Here is a 21,699-nt window from a genome sequence, read left to right as displayed (position 1 = left end):
ATTATAATGAATGAATTACTTTCCATAAAGAGAAATTTGCATATTGATTTCCCACTTCAATTTGTACTGAAAGAGCCAATTCAGAAAGACTTTCAGTCTTCTAATTAAGTAAGGAATCATACAACAATGAACATTATTTGTTGAAATAATATGTCATACTATATTCATAAAACACCCGACTAAAATTCTTGATTACTTATAATGCAGGTGGGGAGAGTGGGGAAGAGGATCACATTTGCTATAGGCAGACAATAATATTGAGATGCCCTAGTTGGAATAGTCGAGTTTAATCTCTAGAGCACATGTTTAGCAAATCATGCAAATAACATGTAGAATCAAGCCCACAGAGAAAATTTAAGAGTTGGATGTTTAAGATCCAAAAGGCAGTTTTATTGAGGCTATTATATAACATGCACACTGGATTTCAATCTTCATAGTGGGGAAAAGGGGGATAAAAGTACTTTTCCTAGAGGTGGCAAACTGAAGGGACTTCCAGTTATGATCATGTAAATCGAGGAGAAGGAGGAGGAGGAACTTTCCACTGCTAATATTTTATTTATTTATTACATTTTTATGCCACCCATCATCCTGTGAGATGTCTCTGGGCAGCTATCCCTAATAGCATAGACAATAAAAATGTTTTCGGTTTGCTACTAACTTTATTTATTTATTTGGTTTATATTCCATTCCAGTCATATCTGACTCAGTGGTGGGATTCAAATTTTCTTACTACCGGTTCTGTGGGTGTGGCTTTGTGAGCGTGGCATGGCTTTGTGGGCGTGGCAGGGGAAGGATACTGTAAAATCTCCATTCCTGTCCCACTCCAGGGGAAGGTTACTGCAAAATCCCCATTTCCTCCTGATCAGCTGGGACTCGGGAGGCAGAGAATAGACTGGGCCAATAGCAGGGTCAGTCAGAGGTGGTATTTACCAGTTCTCTGAACTACTCAAAATTTCCACTACCGATTCTCTAGAACTGGTCAGAACCTGCAGGTGGAAGTTACATTCCTCATTTATGAGGTGAAGATATGAGATATGATCTGGCTGTGTTTGTTAAGGTCAGTGTGGACTCAGTATTGATAGAGAATAAAATGGAACTGAACATGTAGTATATAGTACTACAAAGCATCCTCCTTATAATATGAGTAGGCCAACTGATGTAAATGCTAACTTTTTTTACATTCCCCTCTTTCTAAATAAAATAATTGATTCACTTATTTAGCACTGCTCAGTCTGTTCAAAATCTAGTGGCATCTATGGACATTTCTTTTTTAAGAAGGATGATAATATTGCAAAATTGTAGATACCATACTTAGAGCATTGTTTATGTACTATCTAGACACTTGTCGTGCAAAAATCCAGTGCCTGGTGGTGTTTTTTTCAAACTAATACCCTCATATAATTTTTAAGAGTAGCCAGGCTTTGATGAATTTTGAGATACAATTTACCATTTTCATGATCCTTTGAGTAGGATTTGGCATATCTACAACTGCCTTTACTTTAGTTTTATCTGATTTATGTCACCTTTTTAAGCATTTTTCCCAAATGCCATATTAAAAACATAGTTTTATTCAATTTAAAATTTGAGAGAGTGATTTTTTTACTAGAACCAGTTTTGATTATATCCTTCTATGGTGCCCTTTATATCCTCCATCTATGCCATGGTTCCTGGAGTGCTCTCTATTGTTATTGTATGGTGCAGGAAACTAAAAGGCATGATTAAACCTCTACCAACCATACGGTATATTAAATGTATAAAAGTATGTGCTTGCTTCATTCATTGGTATGTGCTAAAATCCACCTAATGCATTTAGCTTGGAAAATATTGTGCACGTATATCTAAATGCAATAGTGTTCTTTTTGAATCCATTTGTTTAACATTTTAGGATTCAGGCAAATTCTCAGGCTATCGTTTTTTTTTCTGAACTATAAACATCAAATGAATCTATTCAGCTGCCTGTTCAGAATGGCAAATAATTCTTCTTGTTTCTATTCTGTTTAATTCTATTCATGTTCTTCTCAGTGCTATTTGTATATTCCTCATAGAATGCATCATTATGAAGAAGAAAGTTTAAGTTAAGTTTAAGAGACACCTAATACTATGAAAGACATTTTCATAATCTGTTTAAACATGCTTTTCCCTCTGTAGAAGCTTTACACTGAATTATTATGGATGATGGCTAATACTAGAGTATATGTTTAAGTTGTGAGTGAATAGCTTCTACTGCTTGATATATATCAGTTGTGTTCTTTAGGTACTAGTTTGCATCGCTAAGTCAGAATCCTGTAGTCTTGATTCTTATGCTCAGAACAACTTTATCTTTAATTAAAGATTCAGTCATAAAAGTTACTCTTTAATTTCAGACCTGTTATAGCCTCTTTGACTGTCTCAGTTTCCTTTTGTAGCTTTGATCAGCAGACAAATCCTTCATATCTTATGTTTTTCATTGCATACAGTGTGCCTAAAATTCCTGCAGTGTGGCTTTAAAGCTATTTATTCCTTCATCCATGAAAGTGAATGTATTATAAACATCAAGAGCATCTGCTCTGGCCACTGTCAGGAAGAATGCTATTTTCTATTCATCCCCTTATATGTGGCAGCCAATTGCTCTTGTACAATAAAAACCTTTGTTGAAAGCATCAATATTCATTTTCCACATTGCTGGGAAGTTTCATTCTGTTGGTGACATGCACGGCAGAGGCCCAAAAATCAGCTAGCGGTTGGAGGCGGGAGGCATGCACACATGCGTGGTGGAGCTGAGCTGTGGTGATGGCTCACATGCCTGCAGAGAGGACTCTGCGTGCCACCTGTGGCACATGTGCCATAGGTTTGTCATCACAGAAGTAGAGTGTACTACTGAAAAAAATTAAAGCTTTGTATTAAACCCTTTCAGAAGTGACATTTTTTTCACTTTGATTTCCCAACTCAAAGATTTTATTGTTCTTATGTATGAAACAACAATGATGGCACAGCAGTTAAAGACACTGAACTCGTCAACTGGCAAGCTGACAGCTCAGGTTAAACATCTACTGTAAGTGCCACGCAATGAGATGAGCTCCCATTACCTTTCTCAACTCCTGCCCACCTAGCAGTTTAAAAGCATGCAAGTGTGAGTAGATAAATAGGTACCACTTCAGTGAGAATATAACAACAATCTGTCTACCTCAGTGAATAGTCATGCTGGCCACAGACAATGCCTGATCTCTTAGCTAAGAAACAGAGCTGAGTACCGCTTCCTGGAGTCGGACATGAATGGACAGGGTAAACCTTTACCCTTTATATATGAAACATCCATACATATAAACCAGGTACAAAACTGACATTGGCTTTGCATGGCACATCAAGGAGAATATTCCAAAAGTGGGAAATGTGAGACTCATGAGCAGATTTTAAGGAGATCCTTTAACTCTTGCAATTCAAAAAAGGAAAAGCAATGTTCCACATATATTTCAAAAGGTATTTCTCACCATCCACTCTGAGAGTCTCTGTTGGCCACAGTTTTAATTGGTATTAAAATGTATTAAAATACTATGTATTTTGTGGCAAATAAATACATTATAGCACAAGAGCCCCCTTCAAACTGTGCTACCATACTTTCATTTCAAGCAGCAAGCACCCCTAATTGGCCCATTTAAATATGTTTGATCTGGCTAAGTTGAAATTGTATGACAAAAAGTAATTTGAAAGTGAGTAATTTAATAGAGGAGAGTTTGGTGAAGTAGTTAAGACACTAGGCTTGAAGTCATGAAACCATGACTCTAGCCTAAGGTGACCAGATTTTAACATTGGTAAAGAGGGACATTGTGGGTGTGGCTTATTTTGTGGGCGTGGCTAGCTGGTCATGTGACCGGGTGGCCATGGCTATGTGTATAGGGTAAAGTGAACAGATTTTAACATTGTAAGAAGGACACCATTGTGGGCGTGGCTTATTGTGTGGGCGTGGCTTGGAGGCCATGTGACTGGGTGGGCGTGGCTAGCTGGTCATGTGACCGGGTGGCCGTGGCTATGTATATAGGGACTACTCAGAGGGCTGAAAAGTCATTTCTGACAGGTCCTCACACTTTTGACTGGTCCTCACACTTATGACCATCCTCACATTTATGCCCGTGCAGCATTCTTAACAACCATGTCACTCATTTCACAACTGCTTCTCTTCACCATGGTGACAAGATAGGGCAAAAACGTAAAATGTGAGGACAGTCATAAGTTCGAGGACTGGTCAAAAGTGCGAGGACCAGTCAAAAATAACTTTTTCAGCCCTCCGAGTAGTCCATATACACAAAAGGACTAACCAGAGGGCTGAAAAAAGTCATTTCTGACAGGTCCTCGCACTTTTGACTGGTCCTCACACTTATGACCATCCTCACATTTATGCCCATGCAGCATTCTTAACAACCATGTCACTCATTTCACAACTGCTTCTCTTCACCATGATGACAAGATAGGGCAAAAATGTAAAATGTGAGGACAGTCATAAGTTCGAGGACTGGTCAAAAGTGCGAGGACCAGTCAAAAATAACTTTTTCAGCCCTCTGAGTAGTCCATATGCATTAAAGGATACAGCAATAGAGAGGGATGAAGGAATGGAAATTAGAGTAGGAGTGAGGGTAAGAGAGGGAGGAAGAGAGGAGGAGAAGGAGAAAGGAAGAGGAAGTAGGGAGGAGAAAAAGAGGGTGGGGGGAAGAGAAAGTAAGAAGGAAAGAAAAGAGAGAGGTGGTAGGTTTGAGGAGAAAGATTGCTGTACAATAAAAAAGATGAAAGGGAAGAAAGCCAACCCCAAGCAAATATAAAGATATTAAGATAAAGAATGAATTGTTAAACTTTAAAGAATAAAAGAGAACAAATATGAATAAATAGCAATAATTAGAAACACATATACAAACATACAATGTATTTTCTTTGAACAGAATATTTGGCTGGTTCACAAATTTAAACAGCGTTTAGTCATTTCAATTAAATTTACAATTTCTATATTTCCTTTTTGCCATATTTATTCCTCATCTATTTTTTTTTAAAAAAATATTACCCTTCATCCTCATCTCTAATCTTAATCAAATTCAATTTTTCCCTTCTATTCTATATTATACCCCTTCCCATTGTCATCTATTTTTATATCCATCCTCACATTGGTTAATTATGTAATTATGTAATACAGTTGTTTAATACAAATTCAACATTTTAATATAAATCAATTAGTTATAAAACTATCTTTTTGTATATTAATCAATATGAACATGAATATTCCAATTATTTCCATGCAATCCAATTTCTTACAAATCAATTAATTATATTTACCAATAATAATAAACCAAATAATTTCCCCCATATATTCCTCTGAACCACAACTTAACCATTTCTCCTTTCAACACAATATACAATTAATAGTATCTCAATTATTACAATTCCCTAGTTAAATACAGCTTTTTTTTCTTTTGGGTTTTAAAATCTTGAACTCTCCTCCTAAATTTCCCATTGTTTGCAGTTTTTCACCTACCTTTTTTGGGGAGGAAAAATAAAAATAAAAATAAAAATAAATCTCTCTCTGCCTCATTTTGTCACGTTGCACCAAAGATCCTGGTTTCGGTTTCGTTTCTGCAGCTTAGCTAGGGGAAAAAAAACTGCTTCAGGAACTCTTTATAATAATAATAATAATAATAATTTTATTTCTATACCGCCCTTCTCCCGAAGGACTCAGGGCGGTGTACAGCCAATTTAAAAACACAAGACACAACAATAATTAAAAATTAAAATAATTAAATAGATTTGGCCGATTTAAAACCCCAAAAATTAAAATACCCCAATTTAAAATTATTATATTGACAGCCCTGCCTGGCGGAACAACAGGGTCTTCAGTGCGCAGCGGAACACCCGGAGGTCGGAGATCGGAGATCTTACGTATTTTTTTTTTTTTTTAATTTGATTTATATGCCGCCCTTCTCCGGAGACTCAGGGCGGCTTACAATGCTTTAAGCAATAGCCTTCATTCTTTTGTATATTTTATACAAAGTCAGCTTATTGCCCCCACAAACTGGGTCCTCATTTCACCTACCTTAGAAAGGATGGAAGGCTGAGTCAACCTTGAGCCTTGGAGAGATTCGAACCAGCAGAAATTGCAGGCAGCTGTGTTAATAACAGGGTGCACTAAACCCTTGTACTATCAAGGCTCTTACACTGATTACAGTGTAATCAGTATTACACTGATTGCCTGTAGGGCGGCCCTTTGAAGCCCTGGGCAAGAGTTTAAACAGTTTTTTTTTCTTCTAGCCATCAGCTGGGGCTCAAGAGGCAGCGGGACTCAGGAGGCAGAATGAAAAATCGGGACTTTTTTGAAACGCCGCGGGACACGGGACAAATTGCTAAAAATCGGGACTGTCCCGCCAAAAGCGGGACGTCTGGTCACTTTATGTTTGATATTAGTTTGACTCTAGAATAGAAGAGGAAAAAGCAAATTGACTTTTTGGAAAGCAAGGATGGTGCTAATCTTGTTCAAACTAAAAATCAGGCTACATTTTTAAAGAAAATAAAGGGAGAGAGGTAAAGATATAGAATCTAATCTTGGTCATAAATTTGCAATGATGGAAAACATCCATAAAAACAATTGTCTTTTTCATCTAACAAATATATAGATGGAACAATTTAAGACTATTCCAATAAAACAATTAAAAATATTCTATGCTATATTTAGGATAAATAAATTAGGATAGGAAAACACAGATTACACCTTGTCTATTTCAATAAATCAAAGCTAAAATTGTGATTATTAAAACTGGAATCTTTGAAATTTCTTCCTTCCATCAGCATTGAAGAAAAGAAGAGAATGAATGAAGTCCTGCCTAAACTTGTTCCTATAGGTCAAGAGTGTCAGACTCGCACCATCACATCGTCATCATGTGACGTATTGAGACTTCCCCCCCTTTGCTAAACTGGGGTGGGTGTGGCCAGCACATGACACATCTGGCCTGCGGGCCACAATGTGTCACTCCTGCTATAGGTACTAAAAAACAAGTGCTTAAAATTATGACTGATAAGGTAGTACACATTTTGAAAATGATTCAAAACAAATGCATTGGGCCTAATGTGGGCACAGAAGAGCCTGTATTCATTAAAGTAGCCCTACTTTCTTCAGGCTTTTTGTTTTCCCTCAAGAGTCATTGCTTTAAGAGATATATAACTTTAATTAATGGGTTCCTTAAAGCATTGTCATCCTTATTTCAGATTCAGGTAGAAGACTGGGGGGAAAATGGTGAACTTATGTTAATAGCAGAAGGGCAAATGAACTTGCATGGCATACAAAATGAATAATTGTCAAGGCATGCACAAACCTAATATCTAACTAAGCCTGAAAGCTTTAAGTTAATTTTCACTCAAAAGTAGTTGGAGCATGTTGCTAAACCCACATTTTTAATTTGTTTTCCTTTGAATCATGGATGTGGGATTATTTCTTGTTTACCACTTTGAGTGAGTTCTTTAAAATGCAAAGAATTACTATCAGAGTTATGTGTCAGAAGTATTCTAAGAAACTAAAATTTAGTTTTGGTAAAGAAATAAAACACCAATATTAAAAAAAAACATCTCTAATTATCAGTATCCTGCATAGAGATATGGCAGCATTAGACAAGGCACAGATAATGAAAGACCAAGAAGAGTACAATAATGCAAAGAGAAATGCTAAGCAGTTTCCAAAGAAAGGAGAAATAAATAGAGGCAGTTAAAAATTGGGAAACATGCAATGGAACGGGAATGTGCATTATTTACTCCAGCAGTAAATTTGGAAAGCATTTTAGAGAGAAATAATGACCTTGGCTGGCTTTCTGGTTTCAAGTAACATGTTTTTTAATATATGTTTTCATTTTGTACTTTCAAACACAAATGGAGTTTAGCTTCATCTGTGTAAATTAAATGGACTGCAAATTTAAAACTTGATATTCAGTCAAGCATGAGAAGATTTCACCTGTCACTCTATAATTTATAAAACTCATGAGCCAACTTCTGTCTGGTTCCACAAAACTTTCTTTTAGCCTTCAATTGTTTGTTATAATTTTAAAGATTAATAATTTTAGTTATCTAGTGTAGTAACAATGAAGTAAATATTGGAGCTAATGCCAGCTCATAGGAGTTAAATGTTATTTTATTATTATTTAAATGTGATGCTATGTTTTAAATTTGCTTAAAGGGGTGAGATCATTTGAATCAGCTTTCATTTATACAGGGCAGAGTGTTTAGAATAAAACTGTAGAAAGTCAGCACCCACACACTGTCCTAGAGAATGAAATATTTTGGATGTGAGAAACAAACTCACTAGTCAGAAATTAAATGTGTTTCTCACATGGAGAATATTAAAAAGGGAGGATCGAATATTTCCCCCTAAAGGAGAAATGGGGAAAAAATCTTAAAGGAGGCAGAAACCAGCCTCAATCTCCCTGCACCAAACAAAAACTGAGGAGGCCAGATTTTAGAAATGCAAATTTGTTAATCCATTCAGAAAGACTGGGTCAAACAGAAACTTCAGATAAGCAAAAAACCAAAGGTTGACAGGATTAACTCAGACAAACACCTAAGATTTGCATTTCCCCTTTTGCCTATAGAACCAGCCAAGACCACTACATGACCCCATAGAGATCCAAAAGATATAAAACTCACCCACTCTCAACTCCATTTTGGTCAGCTGTCCCAGAATTATATGCCATTGGTGGCTCTGCTCATCAATAAACCAACTCTCTTTCCAATCGGCCTCCATTTTATTCCCGGTTTGGAACTGAACCTGGATGTTTTTCCAACAAAACCCTGTCCTTGACAGTTTGCAGCCAGTTTGCAACCAGTTTGTCCTCAGATTAAAGTGACTCTTTAATTTTAATAATAATTATTTTTCCCAATGTTTCTGCCTGATTTTTTTCTGGTCTCTCATCATGAGTGGCCATGTGAAGCTTTTCCTAAGAGGTAATGTATAGATTATGTGGCCTATCAATAATAGATATTTTTAATAGAAAATATCATTGCTTTCATTTTCATTTCAGTACCCAGCAATCAGTTGTACTGTATTCATCATACCTTGTAAACAGATTTTCCCTTTACTCATAACCCATTATAGTGTAGGTGTCTGGAATTTGACAGAGTGGCTTTCCAAAGAAAGAGCTACTGTTACTGGGTTGTTTTTCCCCCTGATTCACAATGGTGGTTTTTTTTAAAGAAGGAACATTTGTGTGGGGGGAGGAGTTTGGTTTTATTTTTTTTATTTATTAGGTAAACAAACAGCAGATGAAAAGAGAAAAGTAAAGAAAATAGAAAATAATACATATTCTAGAGTGCAGGTAGAAGAAAAAATATGATTATTTTGTTAAAAAATAAGAGGCCAAACAAACAAACAAAAAAGGAAAAATATGGAAAAAAAACATTCTTATAGTCCCCTTGTCTTGCCTCTTAAATATATTTATACTTTGCTTTGGATATATGGGACTATTTTTATTTGATTTGTTTTAATTAGCTTTAAATAATTTCTCTCTTTTTCAAAAGCCATATTCTCTCTTAGGTTGCCTTGCTTATGTAATATGTTGCATATAAGAGAACCATTCCTGCTTGATTTCTGCTGTGAATATATAGTCATTTTTTCCATCACCATGTATTATATTCCAAATTCAGTCTTCCAATTTTGTACTGACAAAAAGGTTTCTTTTTCCCAACGTTTTCCCAGATTGCTTCTTAAAGCTGTCAGGATATACCAACTTGTGGTGCTTTTCATTTATATTTTTTGGGATCATACCTAACAGAAATATTTGTGGGTTTAATTCAAATGCTATTTTCATGTTTTATGGATGTTTTGCATTTATTTCCAGTACTTCTCAGTCTTTTTACATAACCATCACATATGATGAAATGTTCCTTCTTTGCTTTAGCATTTCCAACATTTATTGTGGTATTATTTATCCATTGTGGCAATCATCAACAGAATTACATACCATTTATAGCAATTCTTCCTCAAATTGTAGCATTGTTTAAATTTTAATCCTCAAAGTTATTTTGCCAATAATAATTTCCATGGTCCTATTAATATTCCTAAAGTTTTTCATCCATGTTATGATGTAATTTGTTCTGTCATATCTGAGTAACAATTTGTAAATACATCCTAATGACTTAGTTTGATTCTACATAAGTGTTTCGAATTCTGTAATCTTTTTCAGGTTTTTCCTTTCTTCTTAGGATCATTTTTGTTTTGTTTTGCAAGAATATTAGCAAATGTATTATTTATATATTATTCTTACCTTATTAAGCAATTTTTGTTGGGTCTTTAGTCTGTTTCTTGAGGCCAGATGTAACATAATAGCTAGTCAAATATTTATTATTGTAATTGATCTTGAAACAAAAAGCCTTTTATAGTGATGCTAGTGGTGAAATTATTACACATGTTCTTGCTTTTAAGGAATTCCAGTTTCTTAACACATTTATTCTTATAAGGAATATTTGTTTCAAAGACCTTAACTAAAAATTCCTTCACTAATTTCTATTAAATGTGGATAGCTCCCTAATGCTCTAGGCCTGCTTGTAAATTTCTTCCAATTTTGCTAGGTAAAAGCAAAAACAGTTGTAATTTTCTTGTAAAAGATCACAGCAGAGGAATGTTGTTCTTCTAAACTCATTCCACTTTTAGGATTAAAATATTCCCTAGTGATCTTTATTAAATTCAACCATTTTGGAACCTTAGATTAGATCCTTCCAATTAGATCTCATTATCTCTACACAATCCAAATTGTATAGAAAAGTAAATCCTGTTTTCAAAGATGCAGAATTAATATTTTAAAATCAAACTATCTGTTTCTTATCCTTTAGAGTAAAAGACCTTTTGAATGTCAATATTCTTGTACCAGAAGAGTCATAAAGCAATAAAAATAATGAAGAACCAAGAACATTTTAACCTACAGTGTTTTTAAATTATTTATCTGACTCTGTATTCACCTTTTTTCATAGCGTCATTTTAATTAGCTTTGCATTGTTTCATAATGAGAAGAGAGGGTTTCTGAGATAAGCTGTTATTTTTAACATTTAATTTTAATTGGGTGGGCTTTTCAGGTGCTGCATTATCTACCAAGAAAATAACTGTCTTTTATCACCTTTCTTCACATTTTATGCCAGTTCTTTATAATGCAGGAGGCTCTTAATATTAACTCCTTGCTCTACAGTCTTTTTCCATTATATCTGTCAGCGGGAACTAAAGTGATTTAACCTGCTTTTTTGAAACCAGGATTTGACTCAGACTTTTGCTAATTTATTTTTCACAGCCATCTAGGATCAAGAAAATATTTTCAAAACTATTGTAATCTATCTGTCTACCCACTTATCCTTCTTCTGTGCAAAACATTTGTCACATTCCATGAACACAAAATAACAGAGTTGGAAGGGACATTGGAGGTCTTCTAATCCAACCCCCTGCTCAGGCAGGAAATCCTATACCATTTCAGATAAATAGTTGTCCGAGGAACACTTGGTATTTCTTCCCATATGTAAATGGGTTCATCATTGCCATCATCATATGTTGTAATGCTAAAGTGAAAGAGTATTAATTTTTGTTAGAAATGCCTAATTCAGCCCAATTTGCCCTTATAAACTGAATTGATTCAGAAAATGCTAGACAACATGGGGCTGATCAACACTTCTTGCTTGCCTGGAATGAAAATGGATTTTCATTTCATTTCATAGTAGTTTGTTTTTTTGTTAGAGAATAGTTCTGTGGAGTCCTTGGTTGTTTGCTTGCAGGTGTTTAATCCAACTAAGTAACATCACCATTCTCACCACCCAACTAGGTTACATGATAATGCTATGTAATTGAATGATGTATCAAATGTATGGGTGAGCTTGGGAGACAAGGGGAAGAGATGCTACCTAGGAAATGATCAGATAAGAGAGGGAAGACCCTCCAATGGATTAGTGGTCAGAGAAAAAAATTGGAAAGACCTGCTCTAATTAATCAGGTGCAGAGGTGAAATGCTACCAGTTTAGACCGGTTCGGACGAACCGGTGGTAAAAAATGCTACCGGTTTGGGTGAACCGGTATTTCCAATGATCAGCTGGGCGAAGATCAGCTATAATGTGTGATTTATATTAGCTAGAATCATTGGATTTCTTGCTTTCTAGCTAATCTAAATCGCGTGGCACAGTGGATTCCCCCCCCCTCGCTGTTCTACTTACCTTTGCAGACTCGGAAGGCTTCAAAATATTCCTTTTTTTAGTGCTGTGTGGACTCACAGAACTGGTAGCAGACTTCAGAAGATTTCACCACTGATCAGGTGGTTAAAAGTGCAGGGGGGGGGGGAGAGTTTGTACCTTCAGACTTGCAAGATTCCGTAAACAATAAAGTAAAATTAGCTTATTGAGTTGTGTTGCCTATCTGGTTTATCCAGGAGAACTTACAAGTAATGAACCTCATATACAAGCAAACAAGGTCTGAGAGCATCAAGGATGAGAGATGGGGGAGGAGGTTCTCCTCTATTGGATGACAGTTCTCTTCCCTAGCCTGCTGCAGAAATAAACTCTAAGTTTTCTTGCTCCACATAAAGAAAGTTTTCTTCCCTTTACTGGCACATCCAGGGCAATTTGGTCCCTAATGTCTGCCATAGTCCACCATTTCATGACTGTCAGCCATGAAAGACTGGGCCTTTGTGAGTTTGTTTTTCCCCCCTTCAGATTCAGGAGAGGAATTACAATAGCTGTTTCTTTGTTCATGCTTCTATAAGATGAAATTGAGAAGAATTCTGCCTTTCTTCCCCAAGTGATGGATAGAACTTGAAAACTGCTTTGTTTTCAGAAAAATATTCTCCACAGAAAGAAAAACAATTGATGCTTGATTTCCTGGCAAGAGGAGATCCCCGTGATAACGGGGATTCCAACAAAAAAACCTGGGTCTCAGTGTGGCCAAAGCAGAGGAAAATGTTGAAATCTAGAAACTTAGTCATTTACTGCCAATTTACACATAAGACCCAAGCAGTTGAAGACTCCAGTGGGAAAAAAGCACTTAGCCTGGAAGGTAGAAACATATTAATGTATACAATATTATAGTTTATGACTTCTAGAATACAGATGTAGAGAGGACTTTTACCTCTGGACTATCTTTCTTTCTTTCTCTAAGCCTTTGAAACAGGGAACCAGAAGCTAATAAAAGTAACAGTTGAGAAAGGTAGGGAGAGGAAGAATCTAACTTTTTAAACAGTTAATTTTTGAATCACAATGTTATGAAGAAAACCTTCTCCTAAAATGCTACAGATCATAAACTTCATTTTTCTAAATGCATTGATGATGAAAATTAGAATGATACATGTAACACGAAACCAATTGTGGATATTAAATATTCTGTTATTTGACTCTTTGGAAAACAATATTGTCACTTTTCCATCAGTAAATCAGAATCAGAAGCATTGTCTATCTACAATGGCAAAATTCAGTCTCCACAGCTTTTTCCAGCATGGAGAGAACCACCATGCTCTAGGCTTAAATGTTTCTGGTGTTGTACAAAGGAGTTCTGATTTTCTGACATCTTTAAGAACAGGCCAATAATTAAAGAATTAAAGAGAAACTTCCTAACGGTGAGAACAATTAACCAGTGGAACAGCTTGCCATCAGAAGTTGTGGGTGCTTCACCACTGGAGGTTTTTAAGGAGAGACTGGGCAGCCACTGGTCTGAAATGGTATAGGGTCTCCTGCTTGAGCAGGGCATTGGACTAGAAGACCTCCAAAGCAGGGGTGAAATGCTCCTGGTTTGGACCGGATCTCCCAATCCGGTAGCGATGGCGGCGGGTGGTTCGGAGAACCGGTAGCAAAAATCTCTGTGCCCCCCACCCACCCACCATGCCCAGCTGAGCTGCACAATCATCAGAGGCATTTTTTTTAACTTTTAAAAGCATTTTTTCTACAACTCCTTCTGCCGAAAAAATGCTTTTAAAAGTTTAAAAAAAGCCTCTGATGATCACGCGGCTCAGCTGGGATCTCAGAGGCTTTTCAAAGCATTTTTTTCTGCAACCTCTTCCAGGGAAGAGGTGGTTAAAAAAATGCTTTGAAAAGGCTCTTGACGATCCCAGCTGTGTTCCTGATCGGCAGAGAGACTTTTCAAAGCGTTTTTTAAAATGATCAGGCAACTCAGCTGGGATCATCAGAGAGACTTTTAAAGCATTTTTTTCTGCAACCTCTTCAGTGGAAGAGGTGGTTAAAAAAAATGCTTTGAAAAGGCTCTGACGATCCCAGCTGTGTTCCTGATCAGCAGAGGCTTTTCAAAGCATTTTTTTGTATTTGCAGAAAAAATGCTTTGAAAAGTTAAAATAAAAAAAAAGTTGGCCACGCCCACCCAGTCACATTACCACCACCACCAAGTCACGCCCATAGAACCGGTAGTAACAAATTTTACATTTCACCCCTGCTCCAAAGTCCTTTCCAATTATATTCTGAATTAATAAAATTTCGTCTCCTTATGAGATCCCCTCTCCTTATGAGATCCCCCATTTTAGATTCTTCTGAGAAATATGATTTTACCGTTTAGTCTAAAGGTATCAACTTTTTTGTACTAGCTGAGCCTAGAAACAAAGCTATCCTTGGGAATCTGATATTTTTGTCAAAAGGACAAAAGTAACATTGCATGATTGTAGTGCAAGCTACAGCCCTTTCACAATCTATTTAATACCATAGGGCATTCATAAAATGCACAGAGATTATGTTATGATGATGTAACACTGTTTTCATATTTTAATTAATTTGATTTGATTCTTATAGCCACCCATCTCAACAAATGATTCTATTATTATTAGTGCCTATCTTGAGCACTCTATGGACTTCTATTTAGAAGACAAATAATGTAGTATAATAGGCAAAATTACTGGCAGCAATGACATAGAAACAGAGGAGATGAAGGAATTTCCAAAAAAAAAAAAAAAAAGCATCTATAGATGGAAGAGGAAGGTATTTTTCTTACTACTGTAGACATCCAAATTTTGTAGGTAAGTTTCACATTGTACAACCTGACTTGAATTCTATGACCTTCTGCTCTTCTGGGTTCATGATAAGTCAAAAAAAGTATGGACGGTAGAAAAAATTGACTTAAACATTGCTGTCACCTAATAGAAATTATTCAGATCATAGAAAACAACTTTCATTCAATATATATAGTATTTCTCCTTCCTAATGCAATTCCTGTAATTCATACTAGTCTATACAAGAATGGGATAGGAAGATCTCAATGAAGAAAGCTTCATTCCACTTCTATATCTCAGGAGTAATCCATAGACATTAAAAAATGTACTACTGAATGTTTTAATGCAAAGCTCTATAAAAGAATTCCAATTTCTGGGAAGTAATTGTTTTCAACTGTAATCAAGAAAGATGTTGACATATCTGTTTTTTTTAATCTTCCAGCAAAGAATTCCTACAGGCAAAGAGATTCCTCAAGTTTCTTCAAAAAGGGTGGATACTGATAAAAGCACATCAGAATGCAACTCAAAAGATGTAAGTACAATCCATTTAGATTGAAAGTCAAGATCTAACCTGTAGTATATGTGAACCATGAGATATATGGGTCCATATCTATTTAACTGTAATCGTGGGAATATGACATACAGTGTTATATTAGGTGAATACAGATGTTTGATATTCAGGTGGTATAAAAGAGGTATTTTTTTGATATAATGGTGTGTGTTTTTCTCTTTGACTGTGCTTGACTAACAGGATTATCAAAATTTTCAAGAGAATGAAGCAACTAGAAAATATGTGATCTAACTACAAATTAGCTACAGTCCACTTGGAAAATTCACATGTGAATTCACCACACCAGATCTGTTTATTTTCAACATGTGTACTAACTTTTAACATACCTTGGAGCTTATGTGTGCTTCAATGTTAGAAAGTGCCTGGTGCAAAGAACAAGATATAGCAGAACTTTATACTGTATCATTTGCAGAAATGTTGGCGTACACAATTTGTCTGTGTGAAAGCAAGAAATTTCTAGTTTTTAAAATGCAGAAAAACTGAATGGAGGTGAGAGAAAGTGTAATTACTAAACTATTGCAATAATTTATCTTGCAAGAAAAAAAATAAGGTCTTATAAAGAAAAAAAATGAGTTATACATGGAGAACAAAATGACTAATAACAAGACAGGTTTCAGAAAAGGCAGAGAGACACGTTGTCAGATAACTAATGTAATACGGATAGCAGAGACAGCAAAAGAATATAAGGAGATTGACCTTTGCTCTGTTAACTGTGAGCAGACTTTTGAGTCTTCAGATCCTGGCAGAAAATGGAATATATTAAGGTTAATGGGAATGGCCGAATGCTTGGTTATTTTTCTGGGGAACTTCTGTAATGATCAAGAAACTATTCCATGAATAGAGTCTGGAGAAATCAAATAATTCAGAATAAGAAAGGAAGTGAGATAAGACTGTATTGTCCCCATATCTATTTACTGATATATCAAATATGATATATTGGTAAAGTTAGGGCGCATAGAACAGCTGTAATCAAACTAGGAGACCCCCAAAATCACCATGAACTATCCACAGGAGTTACCTGTGTGTGAGTTGGGACCAGGGGTGAAATGCTCCCGGTTCGGATCAGCTCGGGCGAGTAGGTAGTGATGGCGGCGGGCAGTTCAGAGAATCTGTAGCAAAAAATCCCTGCCCCTGCCCCCATGCCCTGCTGAGCCCCACAATCATCAGAGCCTTTTTTTTCCTTTTAAATGGCTCTGACCAGCCAAGCTCTGACATCCCAGCTGAGTTGCCTGCTAATCAGGCAACTCAGCTTGGATCGCCAAAGCCATGTAAAAGAAAAAAAAGTTTCTTTTTTTCTCCCCCCCCCCAGACTCCAGCTTGCTTACCTTAGCTGCTGATCGCATGACGATCACAATCCATGCATCAGCAAGCAACTGAATCTCCCTGCCTGCAGTCAAGGTCATCAGTGAGCAGTTCTTTCTGCCTCCCTGCCTTCCTGTCTAGACTTGTGGACTTCAACTCCCAGCAAAGCTGGCTGAGGAATTCTGGGAGTTGAAGTCCACAAGTCTTAAAGTTGCCAAGGTTGGAGACCCCTGTTCTATTGGGTAAGTTTTTTTCCCCTTTGGGAGCTTTAAAAAAAATAGTTAATTGGGGTTTTTTTTAGTTGTTCTTTTTTTAGTCCTAGCCATTTAAAGTTTAGGAAGTTTTAAATTTAGCTGCTTTTATATAAAAATAAAAATAAATTAAAATAAAATAATATTTGTGCAGCTTTCTGACATTTAGTGTGTTTCTGTAGTGTTTCACTCTAACTACACAAACACACAAAATCTCACAAAGCTGTATGTGGAATTTTGTGTGTGTAAAGTGTGAAAGTTGGTTTTTTGGGCTTTTTGTGGCTGTGTGAGGTTCCTGCTTGTTGCAGGGCCCATTTTGGGTCTAGCAGAGCTGCTTTTACATTGTGGATGAGCCAGTTGTTTTGTGTTGTGTTGTGTGTGTGTGTAAAGTGTGAAAGTTGGTTTTTTGGGGGGCTTTTTGTGGCTGTATGAGGTTCCTGCTTGTTGCGGGGCCATTTTGAGTCTAGCACAGCTGCTTTTACATTGTGGGTGAGCCAGTTGTATTGTGTTGTGTTTTGTAGGTTAAAAAAGGGCAAAGAAGTGACATTGACTTGGCCACGCCCACCCAGTCACCTTAGCACCAAGTCCCGCCCACTAATTAATCCACGCCCACAGAACCGGTAGCAAAAAAATTTAGATTTCACCCCTGGTTGGGACGCCATAAATATATACAACTCACACACAGGTAACTCCTGTGGATAGTTCATGGTGATTTTGGGGGTCTCCTAGTTTGATTACAGCTGTTCTATGCTAAAATAAAATAAAATAAAATAAAATAAAATAAAATAAAATAAAATAAAATAAAATAAAATAAAATAAAATAAAATAAAATAATAAAATAAAATAAAATAAAATAAAATAAAATAAAATAAAATAAAATAAAATAAAATAAAATAAAATAAAATAAAATAAAATAAAATAAAATAAAATAATTTTGTTACTGGAAAGTAAAGAGCTGGAAGATGCATTCTAAAAGTTAAAGTGGAAAGTGGAAATTTGGGGCTTAATGTTAAATATTAAAAAGGTAAGTGTGATGTTGAAACCACCCATTTCCTGAAGAAAGAGCTCTGAGAGATGTACAGTACAGCATACTATTAGCATATAAAACGGTGTATAAAGTCAATATTAAAATTAATCTAGGGTTAAAAATTTAAAGGTATAAAATTAAAATACATCACAGACAAAAAAAATTCCAAAAAGACAATTTAATCCTGTTAACATTGAATTAATAGAGGGTGGGGGGAGGCTTTTCATGGTGCCAAACAGCCCCATGATTGCATGATCCTTTGTGCCTCCACACAAAGTTGCAGGGCCATGTTTTGTGCTCTTGTCGGAAGGCTAGAAGAGTTGGGGTCTGCCTAGTGGTGAAATTCAATTTTTTTACTACCGGTTCTGTGGGCGTGGTTGGTGGGCGTGGTGTGGCTTGGTGGGCATGGCTTGGTGGGCATGACAGGGGAAGGATACTGCAAAAGCTCCATTCCCACCCCACTCCAGGGAAAGGATACTGCAAAATCCCCATTCCCACCCCACTTTGGGCCAGTCAGAGGTGGTATTTACCAGTTCTCCAAACTACTCAAAATTTCCGCTACCGGTTTTCCGAACTACTCAAAATTTCCACTACTGGTTCTCCAGAACCTGTCAGAACCTGCTGGATTTCATCCCTGGGTCTGCCTCACCTCTGCTGCAGAAGCCAACAGCAGAGAGGGCTCTCTTCTTAGATCAATCTTAACCATCATGCTTAGGAAATTTACAATTCACAGTGAAAAAAATGGAAGCAACAATTGATTTTATTTCTTGACTTCAAAAATGGCCAGTATGCTGGATTTAAAAAAGAAGATATGCATTAGAGAAAGAAGGCAGTAACGAACTCAGGCAAGTTCAATAAGAATAGGGCATTCTCTGATAACAAAGATCAAAATGATAAAAGAATGGTATTTCCAGTAATTATGTATAGTTGTGAAAGGTAGGCACAGAAAATATGGAATCTAAATACCTTTGAATTATGGATCCAGAGATGGTTATTGGAAAAAAGGAAATGATTTGCAAGGATGAACCCACATGCTTTAGGCAGGTGGTGCTTGTGGGCAATGAACTACGGAGGGAAAAGCAGTATTCTTGGTGTTAGATATTGATAGGATAGTTTTCTCTCTGGTCTGCTGTTTGAGCGGGAAGAATGCTTAAATGTGATTGGCTGGGTTCCCTGACAGCCCCTTATAAAAGGGCCGGCTGTCTGAGAGGCTAGCTGCTGGATTTTTAATAGTTGCTGAATAAAGAGCTGTTGTCTGAAGCCTGTCTCCAGTCTCTTCAATCCACCTATCTAACATTTGGCAAGCTGAGAAAGGAGAAAACAATAAAATGAACGACCAGTTTCATGATTACAGGAATTCACTTGGAAGAGATAATAATTATAATAGACAGATTGAGATGGCAAGCATTTGTCAATGCAGATGACCAGGAAATGAGCCTATTTGAAAGCTTCCAATTAAGTAACTAATTGGGCTAGACATATAAATATAATAATATTTTCTCACCTGTGTAAGATAGGCTGCGTTTTCCTGTTCTCCTCTAACCTTTACATTATTTTGTGGGTTTGACAGGTTATAAACAAAATAATAGGAACTCCGCAACATATTCAAGTTGAATAATCAAAATAGATTCCATGGGGTTTGATGTGAAAATAAATTACCACTTCTCTAGCATCACGTGTGAATTTCTTAGAGCTAGCATTTCTCATTAAGCTTCTGTTTCCAATAATGATCTAAAAGGAACTGTGTACAGTGGGGAAAGAAAAAAGAAATAATGTGTAATTAATGAGCCCAAACTATATAAAATGATACTCTGCTGAAAATGTATGGTTCATTTTTTTATTGCATTAGTTGCTGGATGGAAAATCAAGCAAAGGAGCAGTTTTGCCCCTGTGTGTATTTTCTTCCTGTGCATATATGTGCTGAATTCCTTCAGTGTCTGAAACTGAGCCCCTAGTTTTGCAAACTTTGCAAAACTAAAATATTCATTTAGTGCTTAATTGTATTAAAAGTTTGCAAGAACAAAACAAAACAAAAAAATGTTATAAGAGTTTTAAATCTTAATTTTCCATTATTGTATTCTATTTTATTCTATTCCACATTTTAAAAATCAAATTAGATTATATCCATACAAAACATAATCCGTATTTATTCATTCAAGTAATTGATTGAAATTAATAAATTTATCATGACTAAGCTAGGTATGATTTATTGCAATTAGCTTCTTGTCAGTATGATTCATAATTATAATTAATCTTTTGTTAAATAGGACACGTAATCCCTTAAATTAACTAAGGGGTCATTTATTGAGTTTGCACTTCATACTAAGCCTTAGTGATGAGCTTATTTCATTTATACCTGGCACTATGTCTGACCAGCTATTGTGGTTTGTAAATAATGATTTATGGCATAAAACAAAATGTAAGGTATGTGGGAATGACCAAGGGATCAGTCAGATTAGATGCAGCATAGCCAGCAGCTGGGTAGTAGGCAAGTTAAGAGGCTCAGAAGAAACCCTCCCTAGTTTTTTTGGGTTCTAAAGGGGCAGCAGAGAAGTATAGTTTCAGACTATACTTCTATATATACATATACATATACATATACATATACATATACATATACATATACATATACATATACATATACATATACATATACATATACATATACATATACTTACACATACACACACACACACACACACACACACACACACACACACACACACAAGCAGTCCCAAATGCCAAACTCTAGAAGACGTTCAGTGAAAACAATTTCAAAATATTAGGTGTGATGTCCACTTATCTCACATTATTTATTTAGATTATTGATTTTAAACTGATTGAGGTGAATTTTCACACCAATTTTAGCCAATTTTTGATTGACTATTTTGGCCAATATTGGGTATTACAATTTATATTGTTTTTATTGTTTCCTAGTATGATATGATTGCTTATTAGTATCCTATGACTATCACTAAATGTTGTATCTTATGATTCTTGATGAATATATTTTATTTTTTCTTTACGTACACTGAGAGCCTACGCACCAAAGATAAATTCCTTGTGGCCAATCACACCTGACCAATAAAGAATTCTATACTATACTATACTATACTATACTATACTATACTATACTATACTATACTATACTATACTATACTATACTATACTATTTTCATATAAATCATCACATTCAGATAAATCAATGCATTTCTCTTGGCTTATTTCACTACTTAGCTTTGGAGGGAAATATTTAAATAAGCCCAATTCCTGAATCAAGATTTGGGGGATTTTTTTGCTCATCTTTTTGGTTTTTTTAATAAAAAAAAATCCTATTTCTAATGAACTGTAAACATTCCTACTGGTTACACATATTCCATTTTCAGCTAATAGTTATAATTGGTAAAATAAACCAATTGTCTAAGATGATCCTTGTCTGCATTGTGTAGTTTTTGTAAACAAAAACTTGCTTCACTAGTTTAGCTGAATATCTTTGTAGTCCCATTGTTACTATTTGAAGCTAGTAATTGCACTGTTTAATTGTCAAGGGGCATGCAATTTTACAATTCTGATTTTTTTCCCCCTCACAAATTCTTTTAATGAAGA

General features: G+C 35.9%; 1 protein-coding gene across 1 annotated transcript in view; it reads left to right on the top strand.

Annotated features, from left to right (window-relative positions):
• LUZP2 (leucine zipper protein 2) overlaps positions 1-21,699 on the top strand; it is a 386,482-nt gene that overhangs the window by 351,970 nt on the left and 12,813 nt on the right. The window contains exon 10 of the mRNA XM_070957545.1: positions 15,385-15,474. Within this exon, the coding sequence (XP_070813646.1) occupies positions 15,385-15,474 (90 nt within the window). The remainder of the gene's footprint in view (positions 1-15,384; positions 15,475-21,699) is intronic.

Source organism: Pituophis catenifer, unplaced genomic scaffold (genome assembly GCF_029215685.1).
Source record: "Pituophis catenifer annectens isolate HBS135680 unplaced genomic scaffold, rPitCat1.0.hap2 SCAF_1, whole genome shotgun sequence".
NCBI classification, from domain to species: domain Eukaryota; kingdom Metazoa; phylum Chordata; class Lepidosauria; order Squamata; family Colubridae; genus Pituophis; species Pituophis catenifer.
Note: the sequence above shows the minus strand (reverse complement) of the source record. Positions and strands in the feature narration are given on the sequence as shown.